This window comes from Megalobrama amblycephala, linkage group LG5, assembly GCF_018812025.1.
Source record: "Megalobrama amblycephala isolate DHTTF-2021 linkage group LG5, ASM1881202v1, whole genome shotgun sequence".
Taxonomy (NCBI): domain Eukaryota; kingdom Metazoa; phylum Chordata; class Actinopteri; order Cypriniformes; family Xenocyprididae; genus Megalobrama; species Megalobrama amblycephala.
In genome coordinates this window covers 17,224,439-17,241,730 of record NC_063048.1, presented here as the reverse complement: position 1 = coordinate 17,241,730, position 17,292 = coordinate 17,224,439, and the positions used below count along the sequence as shown (strand labels likewise).

Genomic DNA, 17,292 nt, shown 5'->3' with positions numbered 1-17,292 from the left:
TAAATGCATACCTCGGGTCTTTAGTGACCCGGGACGTCATTCACTACCCTCCTCCTCATTCAAGTCAGACATCAACCTTCTTGGTATTCCTCAACCAATTCATTTATAAAGAATATAACAAGACAAAAATCATAAAATTATAAAAGAATGCCTATTTTTGTATTCATTTTCTGTAAAAATTGTATAGGGTCGCTAACGACCCGAGGTGTGTATGAGTGTACGTATATTTTTTCTGCACAACAATAATTGAATCTTAGATGACAGAATAAGTGCAAGTCACCTTTATTCCACAAAGTGGCAATGTCTGAAACACAATGCTGAAGTGACAACTCATTCAGACAGAAAACAAAATAATAAGAAAAACATGAAATGGCTCAGAGATTTACTGCAGAGCAAGTACTGAACGCAATCAAATATGACTGTAACTGTTACTGGATTGATCTGGTGAAGCTGTTAGCGATCGAAATATTGATTTTGAAGATGTTGAAAATTATATAGTTTTGAGAATACGTTTGAGATCGCGAATAGGCTCATATTTGCGACCTCAAACATAAAACTAGCCCATTATTTGCTGAATTTACTGGGAAATGAGCTCTGACGAGGACAGTGATGATGGCATAAAACATCTGCACAAACGGAGCCCTTTCAAGCTCCAAAAGGTAACAAAATATGCTTTATTTTATTCTTCTGTAATTGTTACTCTAATATCAGAGGAGTTTTATATTATCACGACAGGTAGAGATCCTTCCGTGTTAGATATAGATCCGGGTCGATAAAGACCCGAATATGTAAGAATGATTGGCGAAACAGTCATGCATTTAAGGGTTAACACGTTATAAAGTAAAATATAGCTTCTGCCAGACCGCCTTACATTCAAAGAAATATTCATATGAAAAAAGCGTAACTGACGAATACGGAAGGTGTAGGACGTAGCAATAGCGTTTTGAACTGTGAGAGGTGTTACACTTTCTTTGTAAGTTGAATACGGAAGGCGGTCTGGTGGAAACTAGATATTTTACTTTATAACTTGTTAAATATGGATATTTTTCTTACACAAATGCATCGCTTCGCTTCAGAAGGTCTTTATTAACCCCCCGGAGCCGTGTGGAGTACGTTTATGATGGATGGAAGCACTTTCTTGAGCTTCAAACTCTTTGGTCCCATTCACTGCCATTATAAAGCTTGGATGCATCAGGATATTTATTAATATAACTCCAATTGTGTTCATCAGAAAGAAGAAAGTCATATATACCTAGGATGGCTTGAGGGTGAGTAAAGCTTGGGGTAATTTTTGGGTAAGTCAGCCATAGTGACTAAAAAAATCATCCACAATAAGTCCAGGCACATTTATTCAGAAAGTATATTCCGAATTCATTTTGTCTTTAAGGCTGGTGCAGCATTCCCAAAGGTGCGGGAAGCCTGTCTTGCACGTGAATGAATGTTTGTCTCTCTCCATTTCTATCTTTCCCTGCAGTGGGAAGGAGGTGATTGTTGGAGATGGCAGTGTGTGGATGCAGCACAATACCTCTGCGGTGTGTATTGCAGGGTTACGTTCCGGTCAGGATGAGGAATTGAGTGGGCGTCTCAGAGAGGTGATGCAGCTGTAGTGTCTGCTGCAGGAGGACACAATTAAACTCTGTCATAGCTCAATAACTGCTGCTTATTACTCCATATCAGCGGCATACAGCAACTGACTGAGTACAGGGCAGAAAAGAAAGAAATGTAACTCCGAAAGGCTCAAGAACTATATTAGGGAAAGCTACTTTTGGATATGATTGTCGATCTTTGCCCTCTTGTTAATGTGATATGGTGTTGTTGATGTAAACAGAACTGCAAACAGAATGTGCATGGAATTTAAAATAGATGCACTAGCTCCACAATTTGTTGATGGTTTATACTTGAAATAAATTACGAGACCCATAATTTAAGATTAAATATCAGGAAGAGTTGTACATATTTTAAATATCCCATATTAAAGCATGAAATCAAAATTGATGATTCTTTTTTATGGAACATTGGCGTATTTATTATAAATTATTTATCCGTGCACATCATTATTTATTAATTTTTTTAGATTCAAGTGCCCTCGTAAACAAAAACCAAAATAACTTCCCTTCCCTCTTGCACTGACATCTCTTCTTTGATGACGTGTTACTGGCGCGAGGTTGGGACAACCTGTCACTCACATGAGATCAACCAATACCAAACCACAGCCATTCAACAATCCAATTAATTCCCCATGGACAAAATCAAGTCCCGCCCTACATTTTTTCATGTTCGGGAAGCCGTTTCACTCAGATATACATCACAACAGGGAAGACAAGACTACTGAAACTTCCGTTTCATGCTGAATACAAAAATGTTTCATATTACCAGCCATGTGTCAGCCTCCTTGAAAGGCACTGATGCACACATACACAGTGCTCAGAATAGTAATGGGCCATTTTACTGGCTCTCCTTCCAATAACCCACATTCTCCTCTAGACTACAGCCCATCACACACACACACACACATTTGTTTTTCTATCATGATGGGGACTTTCCATTGACTTCTACTGTTCTACACTGAGCTAATGTTATTTTCTATCCCTGTAAACCTACTGTTAACCTTTTAGAATTTATACATTTCATTAAGACATAATTTAGTTAGTCTATTAAGCCGCATGGGGACTACTGGCTGGTACCAATGTGGGTAATTTCAGGTTTTACTATCCTTCTGGCGCCCACAAATACACAAACTCTCAATTAACACCTACAATCACACTCCTCCGAACTATTCCTGAACAAACACTCATAAGGAATGAACACTTGAAGACTAAACACATGTAGACACTGGCATGTACACTTTACAAGCCAAAGAGAGAGGCTTTACAACTCAATATTCAATATGTCCAGTGAAGCAGGACCCTCAGTGTCCCAGAGATAGCCAGAAGGCACAAATCCAGTGATGTTAGTTCACGGCCAAGAGTTCCAACATACAAAACAAATGGTATACTCAGTTGTTTATGTGCAAACTGTATATATAAGATACAGATATTTAAGAGCACGCTGCCCCCTGTTGGTTTTGTTGGTTTTTGATTCACAGCCTTAATGTTGATTTTAATGTGAATCAGCAGTCAGTTGCAGGCTCACCAAGGCTGCATTTATATGATAAAAAAAAATACAGTAAAAATAGTACTATTGTGAAATATTATTTCAGTTTAAATAAACTGTTTTCTAATTTAAAACATTTTTAAAAAGTAATTAATTCCTGTGATGGCAAAGTTTAATTTTCAGCATCATTACTCCAGTCTTCAGTGAATGAATGAATGAATGAATGAATGAATGAGGCATTTATATAGCGCTTTCATATGTACAACTGTACACCCCAAAGCGCTTTACAATCATATCAGGGGTCTCTCCTCATCCACCACCAGTGTGCAGCATCCACTTGGATGATGCGACGGCAGCCACAGTACAACGGCGCCAGTGCGCTCACCACACACCAGCTGTAGGTGGAGAGGAGAGAGAGTGAAAGAGCCAATTCAATGGATAGGGATTATTAGGAGGCCGTGATTGGTAAGGGCCTATGGAGGGAATTTGGCCAGGACACCGGGGTTACACCCCTACTCTTTACGAGAAGTGCCATGGGATTTTTAACGACCACAGAGAGTCAGGACCTCGGTTTAACGTCTCATCCGAAAGACGGTGCTTGTTACAGTACAGTGTCCCCGTCACTGTACTGGGGTGTTAGGACCCACACAGACCACAGGGTGAGCACCCCCTGCTGGCCTCACTAACACCTCTTCCAGCAGCTACCTGGTTTTCCCAGGAGGTCTCCCATCCAGGTACTAACCAGGCTCAGCCCTGCTTAGCTTTAATGGGCAACCAGTCTTGGGCTACAGGGTGATATGGCTGCTGGCAGTGACACATGATCCTTTAGAAATCATTCTAATATGCTGATTTGATCAATGTTGAAAAGAGTTGTGCTGCTTATTATTTTGTAGAAAATGTGATTCATTTTTTTCAGGATTCTTTGATTAATAGAAAGTTAAGAACAACAGTTTTTATCTTTTGTAACATCATAAATGTCTTTACTCTTATTTTTGATCAGTTTAATGCATTCCTTGCTGAATAAAAGTATTGATTAATTTAAAAAATAATCTTACTGACCCCAAAATGTGAATGGCAGTGTACATATTTTATATGTATGTATGGACTTAAGGTGCTGCAAAGAACCATTGAAGAACTTTAGAAATATAATATATCTTCCTAAAAAAAACTATTCTATCAACAGCAATAGTTTTGGGGTGACCATGAGAACAGTAGTAAAACTCTTCACATTGTCTGAGGTTAAAAAGCAAAGTGACCTTCATGTTCTCAGCAAAATAATTACTCAACATTCGAGATACTCATGGTTTAGTCTCAGTCTGCAGACTCAGAGCTGTATATAAACCATCTGTCATGTGATGATAAAGTTTCCATGTTTTTTGTCTTTTTGTTCTGCAAGGCTAACCTAACAGGAAATAAACTGTGACATCTGTTTGTTACTTATCAGAGAATGTATAACAGATGGATTTTATCATGTGATGGATAATTTGACCAACCATGGAACTTAAAAGTGCCTGAAGTGAAATGACAGTTAGAGTGAAAGAAAACAATCATACATCCAGACTGTACCCTGAGGACACTGGGGTCATTGGTGGGCACTACAAAAAAAGCAATGGAAATAACAGGAATAGAGTAACGATGGGGTTCTCTTATTAAGTGGCAGGGACAGACCACCCAGAGCCCTGCTGGTGTGACCTCTGACCTTTGCTCCTTTAAAGTCAGAATTGAAACATATGGTCAATGGCAATGTCTGCAGAGCTGACAGAAGAGAGATGTCATCTAACAAATCATCTTTCCTTTGCCACATGACTCTCAGGGTAAAACGGAAGGGAAAAGGTGAAGATTTTCAAAAATCTGCCGACATGAGGACTGGAGCTGCTGAGAAGAATGTTGAATAAAGCATGACTCATTCTAATTTAAAGGGCAAATCTTAGCTAAGGCAGTATGAGTGGGTCCAATGTTAAATACTAGGGCTGCACGATATATCGCATGAGATTGTCACGCGCATTTCGTCAGTAAAGCCGGTTCCCTGATTACCACTAAATCGCCATCACCTGCTTTCAAATGGAGAGTAGTTCACTGTCAAGCCACGCAATATCGCGTTCATTATCGAAGCCGATTCATCTGCGATATGAACGCGATATTGCGTGGCTTATCAGTGAACTACGGCTCTGTCTATTAAATGCCGCTCCATTTGAAAGCAGGTGATGGCGATTTAGTGGTAATCAGGGAACCGGCTTTACTGACGAAATGCGCGTGACAATCTCATGCGATATATCGTGCAGCCCTATTAAATACTGATGTTAAAATATGAGATAAGGACTAGGGAAGGGAAAGGGGAAAGGGGAAGGGAAGGGAAGGGAAGGGAAGGGAAGGGAAGGGAAGGGAAGGGAAGGGAAGGGAAGGGAAGGGAAGGGAAGGGAAGGGAAGGGAAGGGAAGGGAAGGGAAGGGAAGGGACACCTGAAGCATTATAATAAACAATGAAAACTTCAAAAATTTAAGGCAGAATGAGTGGGTCCAATGTTAAATACTGATGTTAAAATATGAGATAAGGACAAGGGGAGGGAAAGGGGAAGGGAAGGGAAGGGAAGGGAAGGGAAGGGAAGGGAAGGGAAGGGAAGGGAAGGGAAGGGAAGGGAAGGGAAGGGAAGGGAAGGGAAGGGAAGGGAAGGGAAGGGAAGGGACACCTGAAGCATTATAATAAACAAAGAAAACTTCAAAAATTTAAGGCAGAATGAGTGGGTCCAATGTTAAATACTGATGTTAAAATATGAGATAAGGACAAGGGGAGGGAAAGGGGAAAGGGAAAGGGGAAAGGGAAAGGGAAAGGGAAAGGGGAAGGGAAGGGAAGGGAAGGGAAGGGAAGGGAAGGGAAGGGAAGGGAAGGGAAGGGAAGGGAAGGGAAGGGAAGGGAAGGGACGGGACACCTGAAGCATTATAATAAACAAAGAAAACTTCAAAAATTTAAGGCAGAATGAGTGGGTCCAATGTTAAATACTGATGTTAAAATATGAGATAAGGACAAGGGGAGGGAAAGGGGAAAGGGAAAGGGAAAGGGGAAGGGAAGGGAAGGGAAGGGAAGGGAAGGGAAGGGAAGGGAAGGGAAGGGAAGGGAAGGGAAGGGAAGGGAAGGGAAGGGAAGGGAAGGGAAGGGAAGGGAAGGGAAGGGAAGGGAAGGGAAGGGAAGGGAAGGGAAGGGAAGGGAAGGGAAGAAGACACCTGAAGCATTATAATAAACAATGAAAACTTCAAATATTTAAGACAGTATGAGTGGGTCCAATGTTAAATACTGATGTTAAAATATGAGATAAGGACAAGGGAGGGGGAGGGGAAAGGGGGAAGGGGAAGGGAAGGGATAATAAACAATGAAAACTTCAAAAATTTAAGTTTCGCATTCATAGTTTGGGATTCAGACAATACTTTTTTTTTTGTTTGTTTTTTGTTTTTTTAAGCACAAAAAATTAAGCTCAGAGTTATCAGTTTGGAAGTCAGGCAACTCTGGTCATGCTATGTTTTTAATTCACAAAAAAACAAAAATGGTTTATTAGAGTCATTTGTATTGGAGTTGAACTACACATGTTGTACTGTATGTTTTTGATTAACTAAAATAAACCCACTCGGTGGTCTTGTAGTGCTGTTGAACACATATAGCAAACATCATTCAATACATTTAAAAAAAAAAAAATCTGAATATATATAAATTATTTATATTCATATGATTTATTTATTTACAACCCAAATTTAAAGTTATTTTTATGTATAGTATACTCTAATTCTAAGGCATATTTACTATTGAAATTTCAAATTTCTTCTTATGATGTATACAGGCTTTATAAATTTTAAGATTTATGATGTAAACAGGCTTTATATGACTGTCTCTAGCGATCTTGGTAACTATAACAACTAACAAAATTGGATGTTGATCCTTCAGACCTGTTCGGCTGCCGGTTAATGACATGAAGTGTTCCTGCATTATGTATTAATACAGCACTGAAATGCTGCCCTAATTGGGGGTCTATCATGCACAGATGGACCTCTGGTTTCACTGTGATTAGGTACCTCAGACAACTCGGCTGGGCACAACAGACCATTCTAAAATACAGACAAATAAAACAAAATAGAGGACATGTAAAATATTAATGATGCTCAATATAACAGCTGTGAATGAAGGGCAAACAAGCCAATGTTTGTAAAACACACACACACACACACACACACACGACCACTGACAGTTGAAGTGAATAACACTGATTATCTCTTCATCACAACATCTAGTGGGTGGGATATACGCAACAATTGACATTTTGGGGCTGCATAGACCAGTCAGGGTGCCCATACTGACCCCTGTCCACCGATAGCACCAACAGTGGGCACGTGAGCATCAGAACTGGACCACGGAGCAATGGAAGAAGGTGGCCTGGTCTGATGAATCACGTTTTCTTTTACATCACGTGGATGATCAGGTGCATGTGTGTCATTTACCTGGGGTACACATTGCACCAGGATGCACAAGAAGGCAAGCCGGCAGAGGCAGTGTGATGCTTTGGGCAATGTATATATATATTATACAAATAGGACTGTAGTTAGTTATCATATAAAGCTGTTAACAGATTGCTGTGATGCTGCCCATAGAGAGGAAAATTTTGCAGAACACATTCTTAAAGAATATTTAAAACCCACGAGACCCACGAGTAAATCAGAACTGCTGGGTTTGACTACAAAAGACTTGCTTCACAAAAAATGGCACCAGTTCCCTTTTGAGTTCATAACTCACATAACTGCAATAATAGAATAGAATACAGTATTCACAAAAGCCCTGGACAATAAAACTAGCATTCTATGCAACTTTAAATAAATCAGTGGATTCACGATCACTTCAGTTCTGAATGTGAATGACAGTCCCACTGGATCTAGATTTTAATCTAAATTCACATGTTCCGACACGTTTTTTTATTGTAATTGGAGACTTGTAATTGTCTCCTACCTACTCTAGTTCTTGGGTAAATCCTACTTAATATGAATAAATAAATAAATTACACTGCCAACAAACATCCCAAAATCCCCTGAGGAACTTTCACTGCATGTAAGAGATACATTTTGAATATTATGAGAGAATTTGTTTCAGCAATTAGTTTCAGCAAATGGCACAGAATATCTGTCTGATTTTAAATGGAAATCATTTGTGGACCACGGACGCTTGTTTTCACGCTGGTTAATTGATTAGGTGATGGGCAGGGTGTTGGTGTAACGTGGCTGAACATGTTTGTAATTCTAAAGACGAAGCGCCGGGCCAAGAGCCGACTCTCACGAGCAGAGTTAATGCAGAACAGGGATATTTATCAGCAGTCAGGGTCAAGACAAGCACACTTATTCCACTGTTAGCTCATTTGTTTTCCACCCACACTCAAGCTGAAATATTCATCTAGGATTTAACAGCATCTCATTAAGAAAGAGTGAAAGAATGAGATAATTCAAGAGACAGAAATATAGTTAAGACAAAAGCCCACCTTCCTTCTTACAGATTGAAAGTGTTGATTATATTGCCGTCTATGGACGAGTCATTTACCTCTTGGATTTAATCAAAAATATCTTAAAGGATTACTCCACTTTTAAATAAACTTTTGCTGATAATTTACTCACCCTTATGTCATCCAAGATGCCCATGTCTTTCTTTCTTCAGTCGAACAGAAATTAAGGTTTTTGATGTAAACATTCTAGGATTTTTCTCCATATCATTCATTTCAATGGGCACCAAACGGTTGAAGGTCCAAATGACAATTTCAGTGCAGCTTCAAAGGGCTTTAAACGACTTATCTTATCTAGCAAAACGATTGGTCTTTAAAAATAAAAAAAAGTTTACGTTTTATAAGCACAAATGCTGGCCTTGCTCTTTTCTCCGATGCGCGTTCGTGACGTCACGCAATACGCAATTACGTTGAAAAGGTCACGGTTGACGTAGGCGGAAGTATCGAGTCAGTGTTTACATTACAAATGTGCGGAAGGAGGATCGTATATATTCAAATGTCTTTGTGTCAGTTTATTGTTTAACCCTTTGAGAGGTACGTTCCCACATATGGGATGTTTATTTCTGTGCCCCGTCACATAACTGCTAGATTCAAACTGTGCTTTCGCGCTCTGGCTGCGAGACGGACGCGCGCTCTCTTGTCATCACAGCTATGCATTGTTTTCAGCCACATAATGTTTCTTTTAAGGTTTCAGACATTTAAATACGCATAAGCACCATTAAACAATACATTTGGAGTTTATAAAATACACACTGATGTCAGACGTCAGTGGAAGCATCAATAAACAGTGAATTCAAATATAATTTGCCGACATTTATTCATATCAGACACACATAATGGGTCTAAGTAACTATAAAGTTTACTCTCTTATTCTTCCAGTTCACCAGTCACTTACTTGCATATATTTCAGGAGAAACTGATGTATTCACCTGCTGTAAATCAGACTGACAGAACTCTGTGAACTGCAGTGCAAACTAAGATGGCGGCGCCCATCTCGCATTATAGATCAAGATAAAGATAATTTATAAAGGTTTTTAAACGACAAAACACACTCACTCACAAATATTTGAGAATCGGAATATCATATAGTTGAAGACATGTAAGCAAGTTTGCGAATATTTTAAATAAAAAAGGAAAAACAAAATAATAGTGATCCATCTCTCATACAGTGTTATTGTGGCTATGTTCAGCGCTCGTGATACGCACGCGTCGCCATGGAAACAATAAGGGCAAACGTTCTAAAATAAGGGTCGCCTTAAAAAAAAAAAAAACTCACTCTGGCGGTCAGTTAGAATATTTTAAACTCACGCTTGAAAGGTGTGCGTATCCTGGGTGTTTTAATATTAGAAAGCCTAAAAGAATTTTTTGTCAGGACAGAAATTTGTGACTTTTCATAGATTTCCTATACACAATCCTGAGCGAATGAAACTGTGGTTGCTACGCCTACGTCAACCGTGACCTTTTCAACGTATTACGTGATGTCATGAACGCGCATCGGAGAAAAGAGCAAAGCCAGCATTTATGCTTATAAAACTTAAACTTTAAAAAAAAAATTCATTCATCTTTGGAACACAAATTAAAGGATTAGTTCACTTTTAAATAAACTTTTGCTGATAATTTACTCACCCATGACCGATCGTTTCGCTAGATAAGACCCTTATTCATCATCTGGTATCGTCTGGTGTCGTTTAAAGCCCTTTGAAGCTGCCATTTGGACCTTCAACCGTTTGGTGCCCATTGAAATGAATGATATGGAGAAAAATCCTAGAATGTTTACATCAAAAACCTTAATTTCTTTTCGACTGAAGAAAGAAAGACATGGACATCTTGGATGACATGGGGGTGAGTAAATTATCAGCAAAAGTTTATTTAAAAGTGAACTAATCCTTTAATTTGTGTTCCAAAGATGATTGAAGGTCTTACGGGTTTGGAACGACATGAGGGTGAGTAATTAATGAGTTTTTGGGTGAACTAACCCTTTAACCCCTGTTTTCTCACTGCGGTCATTTTTGTTGTGTTTATTTTGTTATCGAGAGGAAAGCGTGCAGCACATATAAACATTTAAATGCCGCTCTCAGCAGTGTGGGCGGAGTCGGAATGTTCAGTAACACGTATTTTGATCTTTTTACCCCTAAGTGAAGAACTAAAAAGAACTTCGCAATGAGTGTATCAGGGCCTTACGGTTCTAATCAAGCAGTAAATCCGAGCAGACATCTAACTCAAGCTCTTTAGTTAGTGACTATGCCATTTACTTGAGGTGTGTTATGTGGAGCAGGTCATGTTTCTGGATCAGGCCCGTATCAGCCTGCTGCTGCCTGCAGGTCTACATGACATAATCTACAGCAGAGATGCAGAGAATGATGATTATTGAATAAGAGAGGGATTCACATTAAGGGAACATGATTCATAAGCGAGTCCCAGTGCATTTCCTCTCTAGCACACCCATACCAACGTTGCTTTACCTCATGTGTCTGACAGAAAATGTCACAACTCCATCACCTCAGCTCTGATATGCTTTCCCATTTCCAGTCTCTATCCAATAAATGACAAACATGAGTGACAGACTGATGAACAAAGCACTGAAATCCATTTTACAGATTTTACCAGAAAAAACTAATTGTATTTTGAAAATCATTGATGGGTATTGAATGCAAAGCAATGAAATGGCCCCAAAAGCATATTCGTAAGTCATATTTGTAAAACTGCAACAAAATTTGAGCACAGATGCCACTTTTTTTTTTTTTTTTTTTTTTTTTCAAAAATGCAATACTTTCAAACATTTTAATGTCTAAATAATTTCTGCACCCATTGCAAATCACATTTAATTATTTTAATACCCACTCATCACTTTCAACTCATCACTTTCCAGTCATTTCTGAATATTAGACAAGAATTTTGAAAAATCATTCTGATTCAGAACGATAAGCTAATGAATAATTCACACTGATTTGTGAAGCAGTATTCAAAATAACCAACTCAACAGAATGACTCACTCACAAATCAACATCATTATGGCTTCCAACCAGGCAAAGAAAATACAATTTAAAACTCGCTGATATCTACAAGATTTCTATGACTGTGGCATCTAATCAATACATACAGATAAGTCACAATATGATGGGGGGGGGGTACTTGTAAATCAAGGTCAAACAAACACAAAAATGCATTGGACGCTCCTAATTCAAGTATCTGTGCATGTTTTACATAACTCGAGTCTTGTCCTGCTGCAGGGTTTAGTGTTGGATTAGAAATGCTTATAGGATCCACATTTGGGTCTTTGATGCTTTATAAGCGAGATATGGCTGCTGGCTGTCTCTCATATAAAACAGGTGTTTGTGTTCACATGCAACAGGCATTTGTTTGTCCCAGGCCAGATGTGCAACCCCTTCTCTGTTTACATGTGATCCTGAAGAGAAGATCACCATTTTCACCCTGGAACGCATCTTTCACGCAATGTGTTCACAATTACGGCACAGAGTGACGGTTGGTAAACAAGCAAATAAAATCTACTCTCACAGCAATCCAAACAAGCGATCTCACTGACACATCTGTAAATAAACTAGTACATTAGCATGCACCTCAGGCGTCCACGAAGGAAATGGCAGAAAATTACGGGATAGGCCTCTTGGGATGTGAATTGTGAGGAATGTAATGATTCTGGATCTGATTCTACTTAAAGTCGCTATGAAATCAAAATGACAATTCTTATTTTTTTAATGGAATATTGCGGTATTAATATAAATAATTTGTCTGTGCACATCTTTTTTTTTTCTTTTTTTTTAATTCATGCGCTCTCAGAATTTTTAATCAAAATAACTTCTCCTCCCTCTTGCAGAGACATCTCTTCTCTTTTCTGATGAAGTGTTTAATGGCATGAGGATGGGGCAACCTGTCACTCATATGAAATCAACCAATAGCAAACCACAACCATCCAATCAATTCCCAATGGACAAAATCGAGTTGCACCATACATATTTTTTGTTCGAGAAGCCATTTCACTCAGATATACATCAAAATACGGAAGAAAAGACTATCTCAACTTCCATTTCATGCCGACTTTAATGACTCCATTCAACTGAACTGAAACTTTTTGGTCTATTTTCTGGAAATAATAATTAAAAAAATTCAACCTTGAACATGAAATGACTTCATTTTGCTTCTATGAACAACTTGTTCTCTGCTTTGAGGAGAAAAGACAAAAAAAAATAGCAGCATGGATTCACAGCATGTGACCTAGTGGCTCGGTATGTGTCCACGCACTTGTGACACGCTGACACCATTCGTAACGCTGCATGAGATCCGGTGTGACGCCCCGCCGCTCTGAGAGCGCAACCCCTGCTGACTGCTGGAGATGACAATGAAAGGACACTTACTCTGGCGAGGAGGCTGATGGGGTCGAGGCCGGACGGAAGCTCAGACAGACTGCAGTACTCCTCGCCAAGATAAACCTGCAGTGTCGTGCAGAGATGCCCCAGGCCATCCTTCTTCTCCTCGCTCATGTCGACTAGATCTGGACACAGAGCACGGCGTTTTCAACATTTGACAAAAGTGATGCATATGAATGAGCAGAAACTTTTTCTTCTTTGCCCCTTTTAAAAAAATATTACTGCTGCTGTATGGTGTATATCAAAGTACCATGGTATTATCATCTGACACTCTGCCTGCATACCATGATGGTATGATTGGTCATTGTGTTCACACACTCTATAGATATGTGAAGAGATTTCTATATACAACATGTTTTTGATCAGCGTTGATCATTGTAGCCAATCACAGACATATCTGTTGAGTGTGTGAACACAATGACCAATCAGAGGAGTTTAAGTATCCGCTCAACAGTGCTCAAAATGATAAGGGGAAAAACTGGTATTGTCACATTTTAAAATTTCAGTACTGACTTGGTAGCGAAGTCAGTACTTTTGACAACCCTAATTATATGTACAAAAATACATATTATTTCTATAGTGTGGGACTACACTCAAAAAAATGAACTTTCACTGTTGTTAGTTTCACTCAAACCACCCTTGTTCACATTACTTAAACTCATGTAACTACATGAACGTAATTTAACTGCGTTGTTTCTACTAAAATTGAGTATTGTCAGCTTTACTTAGTAAGTGTTTGTTCAGTCAACTTAACATTGCTGTGTGAAACGCACACATTAATGTTGACATAACTAACTAGGCAGTGGATCCGTAGTTCCCAGCATGCTTTGCAAGGGACTGCATTAGGAGAGTAAATTTAGGGATTAAAGTGTTATTTTATGTGTTTTTCAGTAAAGGGAAAGATGTTGTTAGTTTATGTTAGTGTTTAATGTTCAGTTATGTTGGACATTTAGAGTAGTTTCTGTAATGTTTTTGAATTTTGTGGTTACCATCATGCAGAAGAGTGTCGCCTGTGTTTAGGCTGTGCGCACTCATATAAGCATGTTTATAGAATGAATTCCATTGAAATTCAATTGAGTTTGTTCAATGAATTATTTTTGGAGTGCATTTTGGGGTGAGGGGTTGCATTCTGATATGTTGTATCCTATTTATTTAAATGATTATTCAAAAAAAAAAATGTGTTCACCTTACGTAATCAACATAACATTATTAAGTAAACTGCACATATAAATATTATGTAACAGTGACATTCAAATGATTTGTATTTACTCAAAGAAATTTTGTCAGCTTTACTTGAATTTCTTTTGTTCATTCAACTAAATAGTTTTTTGTACAAATTACTCAATATTGTTGCATGGAACCACTTGACACTTATTTTTTAAGTAAATCCAACAATTCATTTTTTTGAGTGTAAAAGCAGTATCATTAAGTAATTTGTACAAAAAACATGGTATTAATATATAGCACCTGACCAAAAATTATAGTATTACCGTGGTATAACAACAACAAACAAACAAGGTATTATCACACGTTCAAAAACATGATATTACCATGGTAAATGTAAAAAATGGCATAGTACATTTCTACAAAACATAGCACTACCATGGTACATGTTTAAAAAAAAAGGCATTATTTTCACACATATCGAAAAACATGGTATCACCATGGTACCTGCCTTAAAATCATAGTGTTTTATATCTAAAAAAAAAAAAAAAATTCTAAAAAACAATTCCTACATAATTCAAACCAATAATAAAGTTGTCATTGTGAACTAAAACAAACAAATTATTAAAACAATTTTCACTCATTTAAAAAAAAGATGAAATGAATCAACAATGAAAACTAAAATTAGAAGTGTTGCCTTGGAAACAGAAAATAAATAAACAGATATAAATATAAATTAAAGCTAGATAGAGGTAATTACAATAATTAGAGTGCCAAAGTTTCACCTACAAAATTATTGTATTTTCATGGTAATTTCAATTAAAATTTATCAGCTTTGCAGCTGTTCATAAATTACACTGGAGGCAGTAATAACACACAATAAAAAAGAAAAAAAAGAGAAGAGGAAAAAAGATTTGTGTGTGTGTGTGTGTGTGTTTAGTTGAAGAAGAAGATTATTTAGGCAGTTGTTTACTGTGTGTGTGTGTGTGTTCAGAGAGCTTCGTATTTCCTGACTGTACCAGTAAAATGGATATCCAATAGTGGAGGTTTTAGTGTCTATTTAGAGAGAAAGAGGTCTGGTTGTAGCACGAGAGTGTGTATGCATGATTTATGTCAGCTTTGCCAAACATATGGGCTTTTCCATTAACCCTCCTGCTCTGATCTACTTCCTCCAAACACACCATCAATGAACTTCAGTGTGATCACTGCTGCTGCGGCAGACAGAGCAAACGCTTGACCCGCGGCAGCAACTCACAGCTCGTATCTCTCACTCACATTCAGCATCATAAACACACACACACACACACACACACACACACACACACACACAAACACACAGTTGTAAAACTCTCCAGATTCAACTCATAAATCTGGTACGTCATCTCCACGTGTAGTGCCTTTTATCATCTCCTTGAAAATTCTATCTCTGAAATACAGAACCAAATAATACTGTTTAGGCTTACTGGAGAAACTGAAATTTTTAGAAAGTATAGATAGATTGTAGATTATAAAAACCAACAAACAGAAGGCAGTAAACAAGCACCAGTGGGGTCTAAAACCTCTCCTGAGAAGAAAATAACAGGGCTGAATTGCCGACAGATATACATGCTTCCCACTTCTCAGGAGATTGAGAGGATGAACGTGTGCAGAATTATGAGCCTGAAGCCAGGTGTTAGTCTCCTTAAAGGGATAGTTCACCAAAAATGAAGATTTTTTTGACCATTTACTCATCCTCATATTGTTTCAAACCCTTCTGTGAAATAATAAAAAAGTTATTTTGCAATATAAAAGCTGCACTATTCCATACAATTAAAGGGGTCATGACATGAGGAATCAAATTTGCCCTGATCTTTTGATATATAAGAGGTCTTTGTACCATTAAAACATCTTGCAAGTTTCATAGCTTAAAACGCCTCCTCCTTATAAACAAAGCATTTATTTAACCAGAATCCAAAAGCAGCTTATTTGGATATAGTAGGATTTGTGACATCACACTGGCAAATACATTTGCATATAACTGCCTCCAGAGCAAGACATTGACAAATAGTTATACATCATGACACCTTAGGCCCCGCCCACTGGCATTCAGTCACTTAACGGTTGACATTTGCCTACACTGGACATGGCACAGTGCAATGGAGAGTTTGTTAGCCAATGATGTTAGCCAATCTAAACAGTGGCCGTTTACTTAAAGGAGCTGCCCCTTAAAACAAATAATTTCAGACATTATTGTTGTTTTTTTATTTGGTCAGTAAGTGTTTTGTTTGTTTTTGTCTAAAGAAATGAATCTAAAAGTAACAATAATTATAATGCAAAATAGATATAAGACTCATTAAAGCTGCAAGCAGCGATGAAAGGGCCCTCACACCCGGGCTCACTGCCACCCGTTGGCCTTAGGAAAACAGTGAACAGTGGGCGACATGCATGTAAGCGAGTAAATACAAGGGAAATATGGCAAAGTCGTTTCAAAGTGCCACACTTCCTGCTGCCAACAGGTGGCGCTTTGACTGTAACTGAATATTGCCATGTAGATGTCTTCAGGCCAGGACTGTTATCAAACGTGAAGTTTGGAACAGATTGGACATTGTATGTCTGAGTTACAACAACTTCCTGTTTCATGGCGTTAATCACATACTTTAGCACTCAGCCAAGTGTTGCATGATTTAACGTTTCTAGTATGTTTGGCACTTCGTGGCATATTGAAATGTGTTTCTGGGAGTGAATTACAGTGTAAAGCATGCCATTTCCTGTTGCCAGCAGGTGGCGCTATGACTAACTAAATATTGGCATATAGATGTCTTTAGGCCAGGACTCTTATCACACATGTGAAGTTTGGGGCAGATTGGACATTGTATGCCTGACTTACAACAGCTTCCTCTTTCATGGCGAAACAACAGACTTTGTCAGGCCACCACAGTCACGCCCTTCAAAGAAAACTCAAGATCTTCACAATTTAACATCGTGAAAACCTTAAGATTAGACTGACCATATATGATGTGCTTCTGGTTAAATCTCTATGAGAAGTTAATCACAGTGTAAACATGTCATTTCCTGTTGCCCGCAGGTGGCGCTATAACTGTAACTGAATATTGCCATGTAGATGTCTTCAGGCCAGGACTGTGAAGTT

At 38.4% G+C, this 17,292-nt stretch overlaps 1 protein-coding gene and 1 pseudogene across 1 annotated transcript in view; both read right to left on the bottom strand.

Moving 5' to 3' along the window:
* The window catches only part of smyd3 (SET and MYND domain containing 3), a 240,256-nt gene that overhangs the window by 182,247 nt on the left and 40,717 nt on the right, over positions 1–17,292 (bottom strand). Inside the window, exon 5 of the mRNA XM_048190903.1 lies at positions 12,990–13,126. Within this exon, the coding sequence (XP_048046860.1) occupies positions 12,990–13,126 (137 nt within the window). The remainder of the gene's footprint in view (positions 1–12,989; positions 13,127–17,292) is intronic.
* On the bottom strand, positions 3,786–3,902 carry LOC125269425 (annotated as a pseudogene).